This window comes from Aythya fuligula, chromosome 1 (genome assembly GCF_009819795.1).
Source record: "Aythya fuligula isolate bAytFul2 chromosome 1, bAytFul2.pri, whole genome shotgun sequence".
NCBI lineage: Eukaryota > Metazoa > Chordata > Aves > Anseriformes > Anatidae > Aythya > Aythya fuligula.
This window is the reverse complement of record NC_045559.1, coordinates 90,326,035-90,337,969: the sequence shown is the minus strand read 5'-3', so window position 1 is coordinate 90,337,969 and position 11,935 is coordinate 90,326,035. Positions and strand designations below refer to the sequence as shown.

Here is an 11,935-nt window from a genome sequence, read left to right as displayed (position 1 = left end):
AAAGAAATGATAGGGAAAAGCTGAGATTGTCAGAACTGCTGTTCTTTCAAGTACATAGGGACAAAAGTAGCACCGCCCAGAGAGGATCCTCTAAGAGAGAGGAATCAATTGGTCAGGTAAAAACCTACAAATTGGACGATTTAGTGACTATTAATTCCATTTGGGACACAGCTACCAAATACAGAGGCAATACAACCATACAATGAATGACCTGAAATGCCCCAGCACCAGCTACAAAAAAAAAAAAAAAAAAAAAGCATAAAACAAGGAGTAAACAACAGGGGGGATGGAAAGGAAACTCCATCTCATACTTCACAAATGAACCTTCACCAGTCTCGCATATCACTGTGCTGTATCAGTTTTATCTCAATCTTGATTTCATCATCATTATTAATCACAGACAGTAACCACAATGGTGTTTAAGTAACATGTTTATTCAAACACAAGATACAGGAGACCCTTCAAGAAATACATCACAACCAGGCCTCAGAATATTAGATTTTTTCCACTTAGCTTGTCTACAAGACATACCTTGTCAAGACAGCAAAATCAGACTAATTAATTTGTTATGGAAGAGAACTGCGTGTGATGCAAGAACAAGTTAAGAGCAAAGACCATACAAAGAACATCCTGCTGGATTACAGCCGTGTGGATTGTTGACTAAGTGATGGGAGGCAGTTTTATCCAACAGAATACAAGTATACAGCATCATTAGAACACATTTTGCATTAAAACCCAGTAATTATTAAAAATAGAAAAACATTAACTTCAAATATTTGCTTTGCTATCTACTGTACCTATAAGGTAAAACCGTGAATGGACTAACTCTGCTTAGGAGGTGAGAAACACTAAGTCTCTAGAATTAACTAGAGCCCAATTCAGCAAGCTACGTAGGCATGTGCTGAAGTCCTACTGACACTAGTGAGGCTTGCACGTATTTAAGTATAAGGAACATGGAGTGATTTCAACATGCATCAAGAGTTAAGTACATGCTAAATATTTTCACTGAATCAGGATCATATTCCTTAAAGTATGACAAAATTATATACACTATGTAAGTCACAACATTTCTCCCTCAATCTACTGTCCTCTCAAAACAAAAGCCCTCTACTGCATACAAAAAAAGCTGATACCGTCCCCTGAGTAAGCATGGCTTTTCATGTCTTATTAACAAGTCCAAAAGCATGCACAAATCAGTGCTAGGGACAATCCATCTTAAATGCAATTTTGGTCTTCAGTCTTTAAAAATAACAGAATTCACCCGATTTGCACCAGTATTAAAACTCCATATGCAACTTGCAAGTTTGAGATCAGAGAAGATTTTTCTTCTTCAGATCATTCCCAAGCTATCAATAGATACTCAGAACTATACAGCTGTATAAAAACACCAAGGACTATGTACAATCCTGCACAACACATTGGAAGAAAGCCACAAATGTATATAAATAAAATTTTCTCTTCAAAAATACTTGATTTCTCTTGCACTTAGTATTTAAGTGTTATTAAAAACACAAACAAAAAACTCTGCAATGCTGTCATGTATCAGCCCTCTCCAGACAAAGATTTACTACTGTAGAATTATCCTTGTCTAGAACTTAGCTGTATGGCTGTTTAAAATAAATCAGTCTTGCTGTAGCTATGAAATTCAGATATCCATGCAAAGTTTCCACATATATGGGAAGAAAACATTCCCATTTGATCGGAAGAATTTGATTGTTGATTTGTTTTGTTGATTTTTTTTTGATTTTTTTTTAAACTTGTACATAACCCACTATATGATAGTGAACAAAGTACTTTTGTTTCATAGAAACAACTAACATTTGCCAACACTAGGCAAATGGTCTATTTACAGATACATTAGGACTGCCTGACTGACAGTGAGTGTAAAGTAGATAAACTCCAAGAAACATGGAGTTTAAAATGGCGACGCTCTCTGCTGAATCGCCTTCCCTTTCAGGATACGTCTTATCTAGAGGAGAAAAAAAGACAAAAGCATTAGCATTTATCATCCTGAAGTCAGAAACTTAAAAACAAATTAAAAAATAATTTCTAGTTCTGCTTTCCTCATTTATCTGAGACTAGATTCTGAATTCAGTTACACAAGAATTGATCCAATTCTGCAAGACTTGAACCAAGTAAATAAAATAGAATTACTGAGTTGCTTAGGTTATTAGCTCCTTAGCTCAAGGGCTATCTTCTTTCATGTACTTCAACAGCTCCTAGGAAAGAGCTATCTTCTTCATCTGTTATTCAGGCCTCAAAATTTTTATTTTTGTTGCTGATCATAATTCATAACATGATCTTAAGCCATACTGAGATCAACATGAAAAGGCACATTACCTCCCATATTCCTCAAGGTTACTGAGAAAAATAAACTCTCAATACTAGTTTGACATAAAAAGCTTTTGAGGTGGGACAGAAGAAGCTACAAATGAAATCTACAGTTTCAGGTCTTTGCACATTCTTTCTGATCCTAACATTAAAACCAAAAACCTCTGAAGAAAAAGCCGTTTGCTAAATCTTTTCCTTAAGTTGCAACTCAAAACCTGAAAAATGTTGAGAAGAATATAGCTTTTGGGTTGGCAGTGGGAGGATGGGAGAGGAGGGTTTTGTGGTTTTTTTTTTTGGTTCTTGTTATTTTAGTGTGTTGTGCTTTCTTTTTTGTTTACCTGTTCTCCTACAAGGCCATCGGGAACCAGGTGAACTGGCTGCTCATTTTCCAAATTTCTGGCACTTGGATCAGCTCCCTTTCGCATTAGCAGGCGAACCGCATCCAACTGACTCACCCGATACTGCAGGCTAGCAGCCACATGAAGTGCTGTGTTGCCATTGTAAGCCTGTAGAAGACAAATACCATGAAGAAATGGCAGGGGCAAGAGTTTCAGGACACTTATAGTGACCAGCTCGCATACATTCCAGATTATATCTGCACTCAGGAAAATCACCATACCTTCGCATTAACGAAAGACAGGCAGTTGGGCAGCTCCAAAAAGAGACGAATGAGCTCCAGGTTTGCTTCTTCTGCTGCCAAATGTAAAGCTGAGCGACCACTTTTGCGATCCTATCAAGAAAGGAACTTTTAGTTTCACCTATCCAGGTTGAGCATGCAGATAAACAAAACAGAGTAACGAGAGTGTTGAACAGAAGTATTTATACTCAAAGTCAGTCTGAATATATATTTTATCATCTAATGAACAACAGACCACACCTCATCTAGCAATAAACTTACATAGCCAAAAAAACAAGTGTTATACCAACTAATGATCTGCCCAACACTGATCTAAACTGGACAGGTAGCAGCATGTAATTAGAATGTACAGTTTAAGAACAGGGTATCATCAGCACCCTATTACTACAGATACCTCAAAATGCTCCAAACATATTCTTACTTTTAAGACACAACCAATTGCAACTGGTGTAGCATCATTCTTAATCCAGAAATTAGACTGTGACCTCCCTTTTCCCATGGTTCATTTGCATTGATAATATCTTGTTCTTAATAAACGCAACATTTTCATTCCACTTGAGTAAATTAAAATATAAGCTGCTTAGGAAGCTTTCAAATCAGTCTACTTCCTCTGTAATAAGTGGGCTGAGATGTGGCATGGGATAAAGGGACGTGATCTGCTTCCCTATTTTCTTGGGATCTGACACCTTACAGAAAGCTGTTTTACTCACTTTTGCTTCAACAGAAGCTCCCATTTGTATCAGAGTCTTAATGGTTTCTACCAGGCTCTTGTTTCTCAGCAGAAGCTCCTGAACCTCAGGAGAGTGAGGTGGTTGACTGTTTTGCAGCTCATGCAGCACAGCATTATGGGCCAGAACAGCACAGTGCAGCGCTGTCAAACCTTAATTTGAAAAATAAAATCATCATTAGCAAATGAGTGCAATATAGAATTAGTAATTGGCTGCTTGTTTCCACATTTCCAAGCGATAAGGACTGCTCCTGCATGGCTCAGGATTTGGGTTGTGAGTCAAAGAGTTAAGTACCAACTTATGGGAAGCAATCAGCTAGCAGGTAAGTAAAGAATCTCTTCTCATATACTTTGTTAAAAAAAAAAAAAAAAAAAATCTATTTCAGAACAAGTTACTGCATGGAAAAGACGATCAATTAAAGCAGCTCTCTGGTGCCAGAGATTCTGCATTCTCTATCCACTAACACACCACTGGCACTCACAGATTTTAAACAATAACCCATTATCATCTAGAGTCTCTGCGCCAAATGTGTCAGTCAGTCAGAGGGAAGAAGGAAAGATCCCAACAGGCAGAGGATAACCATGCTTTTATCTGACAAATATGCCAATCATAACGCAATTTCGAGTGTAATTGCCAATTTCAACCTGGCAAAGCTATACCCCATTTTATTGCTTTTCACCCAGAACTAGATTCACATATAAAACACTGTAACGTCCAGTAACTTTGTAAGTCATAAGCTCCAAACTACTTACCATCGTAGTTCGTTGCCTCAAGGTCCACATACTGATTGCTTCCCATGGCTCCCTTTTGGATTGCCTACAGAAGTGGGAACAGGCATATGTTTAGGTCTACCCAAACCACATACTGCTTCCTCAAGCTTGTATACAGCCTTGTTGCAAAGTTGCAATAAATAAAAGCATTAAAAAGAAACTTTTTACTGATTTCACATAGCAGAGGATTCCACCACATTACTCCAAAAACATTGGCAAGAACCTTAAAAGTCAAATTCAAGCTCACTTTAAATCACACCTGTCGAGCCCTGAGACATATCTACAAGGCTACAGAAAGATAAGGGGAAGCGTGGTGTTTTCGGAATTTTCTTTAACAGCTAATACCAAGTTAAGAGCTACAGTAGGGCTTCTCACCTGAAGGACCTGGGCATGTCCCTTCTCAGCACAAACATGCAATGGTGTTCTACCCCAGCAGTCTGTGGTGTTGACTTGAGCCCCCAAGCTAACCAAGTCCTGCACAATGAGATGCTGATTGGCCGCCACAGCAACCTGAAAAGCACTCTGCAAACATTGAGAAGAAAATTTCAACTATTAGTCATATGATCTCTAACAGGAAGGAGCAACTAAAACAAACACAAAGCCTAGCTAGCTACATGGTACTATTTAAGCAGTGATTATGAATACCAGGAAGCCAGGACAAATGAAGTTGAGCGTATAGTTTTCCCAGCTCAAGGTGATCCCAAGAAGTATTAATAGCTCAAGGTTAGTATTAGTATTCAGACTAAATCTCGGGGTTAATATTAAATAAGCATTTCACCACATTTTCCTCAAGGTCCAGACATGCAGAGCACTCAGGTGCACAGATCAGGCGCACAGACATTGGGAACCTCACCTGGCCATTGTGCTCTTTAATATCCAGCATATGCAGAGCAGCCATTTTCCTTGCGAGAACGTAGGAGAGTGCTCGTCTGCCCTGGGCAACAGCGATGTGAAGGAAGCTGCAGGAAAGAGGGAAAACAGTTACACAACCATACAACCTGGGGCTCAAATCACTACAGAGATCCAGAGATCGTTATGGGAAGGGTGCTATACTGCCAGCTTCAGACTTCTGGGTGACTAAGACGGGAACACAAGCACCTTCCTCCCACGGTAATTTCAAACATCTAAATTAGAATCTTTTTCTCTCAATTTACTAGATAAAAATCTAACAATAAGTACCTGAAATTAGATGATACAACTACCTTATCTACCAAATGTGCTGCAACTGCATGCATCACAGCCCATCAGTGAGACCATGATTACCGAAACCCCTGCGCTCATGACACAAGCACTGCTATCAAACAGCTTTCATTAAAACCCAGTAGTCCACCAAAACCTGAACAGAAGTATTCCCCAACCTTCTACTTGGGAAACACTGAGATAAACAGCACTCACGTGTCTCCATCAGAGTCTTTTGCGAGAAACTGGTCTTGAGAGATGTTAGCCAATTTGTTTTCCTCCTGCTCCACTTGCCACTGAAAAAATGACTTGCCCAGCTGCGTTGTGTTTCTGGCAACATTTTGGTGTGGTAGCGAGACATTCAAAGCAGCCAAAGAGATGCTGCGCTCAAGACTACCACAGATATTATTGGGAGCCAAGCTGAAATTCTGAGCATGGGAGCTGACATCAGACTGCGGGTGGGCACTCGTCAGCGGCTGGAGGGGGGCAGAGATGTTCTCCGAGCCTTCAGAATCATTGAGGAGGGAGGAGAAACTTTGTGGAGGGCAATACTGCAGTTCATGGCTCTCAAAGGTATTTGGCTGGTAGCTGGGAGACTGGTCACTGGCAGAAAAGGGCCTGTACTCCAGAGATGCATCCGAAGTATAGCTCTGTGACAACTCCTGGTTCTGCGATGAAGGAAACGGGTAATGCTGGGGAGGATCAAGCATATTCTGGGAGGTGTGATCCTGGAATGCTTGGTACTTCTGGGACGGGGAAAAAGTCTGTGTTCCTGGACTGTCATGGTATTGCTCACCAGGCGAACTGTGACTGGAGACACCGTGCAACCAGCTAACCTGCACTGTATTCAGAGAAACGGGGCTCGACTCATTCTTAATGTTTATAATGTTCTGGAGCAGATCAGAACTGCTGTCATGCTTTGGTTCGTTTTTATGCGTCTCCTCCATGCTATCCATTGAAGTCGGTGTCTGGGGTGGCGTCTGTCAGAAAAAGAAGCCAAACAAGTACCAGCAAGTTAGAGGCATTATTTTAGCTAGCAGTTTTTGATTACCCAAAAGAAAACAAAAAGCACTAGAAAAAAAATAGTCCAAGCTTACCAGGAGGTGTGGGTGAATATTAGCTTGGCGTTTGAAAGAAGGTCCATCAGAAAGGAGCTCAGGAGCCTTTCTTTTGCCACCGTGACCCAGGATGCTCTTCAGCTCTGCTGAAAAGAAAAGGAATTTACAATCCACATGGAGATTACTCCTACTATCTACTTTTAAAATATAATTGTAGAATATATAATATATACATGTATTTTTTTCTTACCTGTGTACTGTTCGTAGTTCACCAATCCTCCTTGTGCCTTTTGAGGAAAAAAAAAAATCCAAATTATCCCATTATTATAATGTTATTTCAGTGGGAAAATAAAAGAAGACAAAAACAGAGGCTTGCTTCTATAAATAGAGAATATACCTTAGAATAAACCTAGTAACATGGCAATGTAACCCTAATTTAATTGCTTTAATTAAGGTTAGAAAACGTAAAGAGTTTTATGGAACTGAAATGAAAACCGCCATTTTTCTTTAGGCTTTTTAAGCTATTTGTTAAAATACCGCAGAACTCAAGAAAATCTAGAGACAGACAACGTCCTTAGTGAGGTGTCAGGATTTTTCTTAACGTAAACCTGCCAAGTTTACCTCTCTCAAATGCTGTAAAGCTTCCTATGCAAGAAATTTCCTGTGGCAACACTCAGCTAGGAAGCTCAAACAGGATATTGGAAGATTAAAGAGGGTTTTCTTTACAAACATTTCTTACACCTTTCTGTTCCTATCTTTCCAGATTGGGATACGCCTTTATGCTAGAGGAATGCAGCAGCACCACAAGCTGCCAAGTGATTCTCTTCTGGAAAGACTCCCTGCTCTTAAAATTCATGACTTCAGAGTTAACAGGGGATTATCACCGTCTCACAACACGAACACATCTTGGTCCGAACTCCCTTTGGAAAATAAAGCTGAATAAGAACATTTAAGTGCCTCCCTCTTCTACAGTAAACAGCCTCACTAATTTCCTCCGGCTCTGTTCTTCCACCGTGTATTGAAAGGGAAAAACAATGACTTCATCCACATCAGATAAAGCCGTAAAGTTACTTCTACCACATTCTTACTGTTATCACATGCTTTTTTTTTTTTTTTCCTTTTCTTTTTTGCCAGCTTCAGCAATCATTAAGCCCGATTATGTCAGCCCTGGCACATGCTCTTCGTTACCTTGCAGTCCTCCGCGGCGGTGCCCGAGGACATCTGCTTGCTGCTCCTGAAGTGCAGCAGGAGCTCCTTCACCGAGTTCTTCACGCGGACCCCCTGGAAGGGGCCCCTGTGCTGCTTTCCTCCCCCCATGTGCTGCTCCACTGCTGGGACACGAACCGAAACGCCGAGATTAGTGGTTAAGAAGTAAAACAGGGGAGAAATAAAGACAGGAGGAGACACAGTGATGGAAGGCGAGGTAGAGCCCTGCGTCCCGTCCGCGGCAGCGCACTCCCCTCCGTGCCACTTCCTCCGGCTGAATCACGCCGGAACCTCCCCATCGCAGCGCCAGCTGTCGAAAGGCTGGAAACCACCCCAAAAACCGGCCCTGAGGTCACCGCTCCCTCCCGTCACCCTCCCAGGCCCTCTCAGACGCGGGGGTCTCCTTCAGCCCACCCCAACACCACCCCCGACGGCGGCCGCCATTTGCTCGCCCCCCGCCCGCCCCCCGGCCGCCATTTGCTCGCCCCCCGCCCGGCCGCACCTTGCAGAGCGGGGCGGGCGGCACCCCGCGAGGAGTCCCGGCGGCCGCCGCCGCGGCTGCTGACCGACAGGTCCGAGTCGGAGCCCGGCGAGCCCGGGGCGGAGTGAGCCGGCGAGCAGCTGCCCTCGCTGGAGTGCGGCGAGGCCCCGTAGAAGTACGCCAGGTTGATGGGGCTGCTGAGGGCGCCGGCGTCGCCGCCATCGGGCGCCGCGTCGCGGCTGCTGTCCACGATCATGGCGGTGCCGCGGGGCGGCGGGCGGCGGCGGCGGAGAAGGGCGGCGGGCAGCGGGGCGGCGGCGGCGGCGGGCGCGGGCACGGCCAGGGCTGGACGGCAGGGCGGCACGGCGAGGACTGGGGGGCGGCGGCCGCGGCGGCCGGGCTTATAGCGGCTCCTCCCCGCCGGCGGAGGCGGGGCCGGGGCCGGGAGGGGCCGCGCTTCCCGTAAGGGCGGCGGGGGGAGGCGGGACGCGGCCGCGCCCGGGGCGGGGACGGGCAGGCAGCGGGTAGACGAGGCGGCCCCGAGGGAGGGGGGCGGGCAGCGGGTAGACGAGGCGGCCCCCAGGGGGTGGGCAGCGGGTAGACGAGGCGGCCCCCAGGGGGTGGGCAGCGGGTAGACGAGGCGGCCCCCCCCGACCCCAACCCCAACCCCATTCTCTGGTACAGCTCGGGGGATTCAGCCCTGGGCCGCCGCCGAGCGTGGAGCAGGCATCGGGCAGGCCCGGAAAATGTTTGTTTTTCAGGTTGCAGCAGGCTGCCGTGAGGCAGCCGGAGCCCGGCAGAGAGGAGTGGGCAAGGCGCACGGTGCCGAAACTAAAGGCGGTGAAACTGTGCGCCAGTGACAAATGTCAACAGCACCGGTGACTTCTGACCCGCATTCACCAGGGAGGCTTCCCCCCATCTCCCAAAAAACACGTTTCTCCTTTCTCATCTACCACCAAGGTCATCGTCTTCTAAAAAACAAGCTTGTGTGTTTGTCCGCACGACATTGTGATTAGGATGTTGTTAGCACAGTGGCTGCCCCCAAAAATATGCAGTAAAACAACACTGTATTTCTAAAGCATATTATGTAGATTGGAGGTCTATAATTTAGATTATTATACATGTTTTAATTGTGCTAAAAAACATGGGACAGGTGCAACGTGAAATTATATTAATCAGCCATGAGGAGGCAGGAGGGAATTATTTTGTATTATTCAAACATTTCTTCCCTTGTCAGGTGAAGACAGGGTTTCACTTGGAGTTATCTACAGCTTCCTACTCCAGAAAGCTGTGTGTGCTTTTAAGCCATAGAACAAATTTATGCAGTCACAGTAAAACTTGCAAATGTGACGTATGAAGGCAAGTCAAACACTTCATTGTGCCAGAAATAGCATAGTCTAATAAAGGTAAAAATTCCTTTGTTACCTAATCAGCAGCTATCTCCTAACTGAGTGTTCTCACTGATTTCAGTGAACCTCTTTATGCAAGCAAGGATCTGTGAAATCAGGCAGTATGTTTTAAACATGCGAGAAGATTGTTCTCCGTTGTTCTCCAAACCTTAGATCTCAATTACGATACCTTAGCCTTAGGTAGATACTTTAAGCATTTCCTTGTTAAAAAGCACTTGCTGATCAGAGATGCCTTAGCCCTTGAATGCGCTTTGTGCCCTCGGTGACTGATAGGAGGATCTGTAACACAGCTTTCTGCAGGCAGATCCGTCTGGATCTTGTCTTCTTACAACCAAACAACAACACGAATCCGAGAAGTATGTAATTGAAAGAATTAGATTTAGTGCTGTAGCTGTCTGTAATTCCCTTAAAAATGCCAAGGGTAAAAATGAATGTCAAACCAAAAGTGTATTCCACGCATTTTAATTCTACTAGGTCATGGAAGGCCCTCAGAACACATACAGGCAGGGATGAGCAACATCTTTATCGTTGCTATTCCGTAATCATTTTGGAACTGATTAATTGAAGATTAGCCTCTACATATAAATAGAAAATATTCTGTAAAACAATTTAATGAGGTTTTTACCTTAATGCAAAGGGGGTGTGGAATTTCTTTTCTGTTCTGAAGTTTCAACTCTACTGAAGGCTGAACTGTTGACTTGCTTTCATTTTACTAAGCAAAATCCACTTCAGGCAACACTCTGATACCTTAACTCATGGTTGTTTCATCAGCAAAATCTTATTTATCAGGTCTTTTGACATAAATCTTACTCCCAGTCAAAGCAGATTAGGACAAGTCTAATTCCACCAAACTCTGTAACAAAAGGCTCTTTCAAAAATACACACGCCCATGTTGCACAAGATGAGCTGGCTCCCAGCAACCTCATAACTCTCAAAGTATTCCGTGCAAGTTACTGGCAAATTATTGCTACATTTACAAATTGTAATTATTAATGCTGCAGACCTCGAACGTTTCTTTTGGCCCAAACACCACGTAACATCCACAGTGACCAAAAGCCCGGCAGACGTTTTCAGCCTAAGAAAATTCCTCCCGGGCAGGGTAGCGACCAGAAGTGCTCGTCACCTCTTCTCCTGCCGGGAGAGCTGGCAGAGCCTGTACAGACAGCCACAAGCCAGGGAGGAGGGATGTCGGCTGGGAAGGAGCTGCAAGGGCGCAGCAAAGCAGGCAGTTTCATCCTCTTTTGGCTGAGGGTAATGCAGCATAACCCGGCAAGCTCCAGAGCTGATGTCTGAGAGGCCTGCACAGAGGAGGATGCCTCAGCTTGCCAAGCACTGGCCTCGCAGGTTTTTATTGCGCCATTACATATACTGCGATGTATCAATAATGCCAACTAGTGGCCAATATGAGCAACATTTGTCCTGAAACCTGTCTTAAATACACCTGCAAATGGTGACATATGTTTATATCCATATCTCAGACCACTGCAAAAATGAGACACAAAATGTATTTGTTTTCAGACCAAAGCCTCAGCTTGTTAGCTCACTGCAGAATAAAGCCTGAACAAGTATTGTTGAATTAAATCTAATCAGTCTTGGTTAGGTTATACCAGTACACTTGATAACTGGAACAACTTTTATCACTGCTTTTGGGTGTATGACTTGTGCACACCCAGGAGCTACTTCGGAAGGATCTGAAAATTCAGATTAAAACAACAAAAAAAAACACTACTGTCTCAAAATTCGCAGTCATTTGTCTGGGGCCTCTCCCTTCATTGCAAAAGTCGTAACGGTTGAAAGACACCTTTGAGTTTTGCTACCAACTAAACATCTAGATTAATCAGTTAGGTCTCCATTTTGCTATCCTGTTGAGAGCCAGCACTGAGCAAATATGCAACAGAGATGCTGTACTGGGCTCTTCCATCCATTAGGCCTGAAATAACTGTATCCTTGGCACAAGGAAACAGCTGAGCTGCTGCCTTAAGTTGAAGTAAAATCAAAAAGCCTCTTCAGTGCTTTGGGGATTTTCTGTTAAAACACACTTTCATTATTTTCAACACCTTTTTTTACTATAACCATGAGGTATTCTCTCATTTCTGGGTCCTCATGCTGGGAACAGCATTTTAATAACGATAACAT

General features: G+C 43.8%; 1 protein-coding gene across 3 annotated transcripts; it reads right to left on the bottom strand.

The window, feature by feature from the left end:
* Positions 1-425: 425 nt before the first annotated feature.
* Positions 426-8,491, bottom strand: NFKBIZ (NFKB inhibitor zeta). 3 transcript variants are annotated; one of them, XM_032207787.1, is made up of 12 exons: positions 8,412-8,491; positions 7,892-8,031; positions 6,954-6,990; positions 6,743-6,849; positions 5,862-6,625; positions 5,320-5,425; positions 4,842-4,988; positions 4,449-4,512; positions 3,679-3,848; positions 2,951-3,061; positions 2,670-2,837; positions 426-1,969 (listed from the first exon to the last, which is right to left on the bottom strand). In XM_032207787.1, exons 2-12 carry the CDS (start codon positions 8,018-8,020, stop codon positions 1,916-1,918), a joined length of 1,857 nt encoding a protein of 618 aa, XP_032063678.1. In that variant the 5' UTR covers positions 8,021-8,031; positions 8,412-8,491; the 3' UTR covers positions 426-1,915. The 3 variants fall into 3 exon arrangements, with proteins under 3 accessions (XP_032063678.1, XP_032063680.1, XP_032063679.1); XM_032207789.1 differs by having other exon boundaries at positions 6,743-6,846; positions 8,412-8,490; XM_032207788.1 differs by lacking the exons at positions 426-1,969; positions 2,670-2,837; positions 8,412-8,491 and having other exon boundaries at positions 2,876-3,061; positions 7,892-8,257.
* Positions 8,492-11,935: the final 3,444 nt, after the last annotated feature.

What these genes read in the sequence shown, in the direction of transcription:
- NFKBIZ (XM_032207787.1), bottom strand. Translation starts at nt 8,020, where the DNA reads ATGGGGGGAGGAAAGCAGCACAGGGGCCCCTTCCAGGGGGTCCGCGTG. An exon ending in TTAAAGAGCACAATGGCCAG is followed by an intron (nt 4,989 to 5,319) that starts GTGAGGTTCCCA and finishes CAATGTTTGCAG; the next exon opens with AGTGCTTTTCAGGTTGCTGT. An exon ending in TGTCTTTCGTTAATGCGAAG is followed by an intron (nt 2,838 to 2,950) that starts GTATGGTGATTT and finishes TGTCTTCTACAG; the next exon opens with GCTTACAATGGCAACACAGC.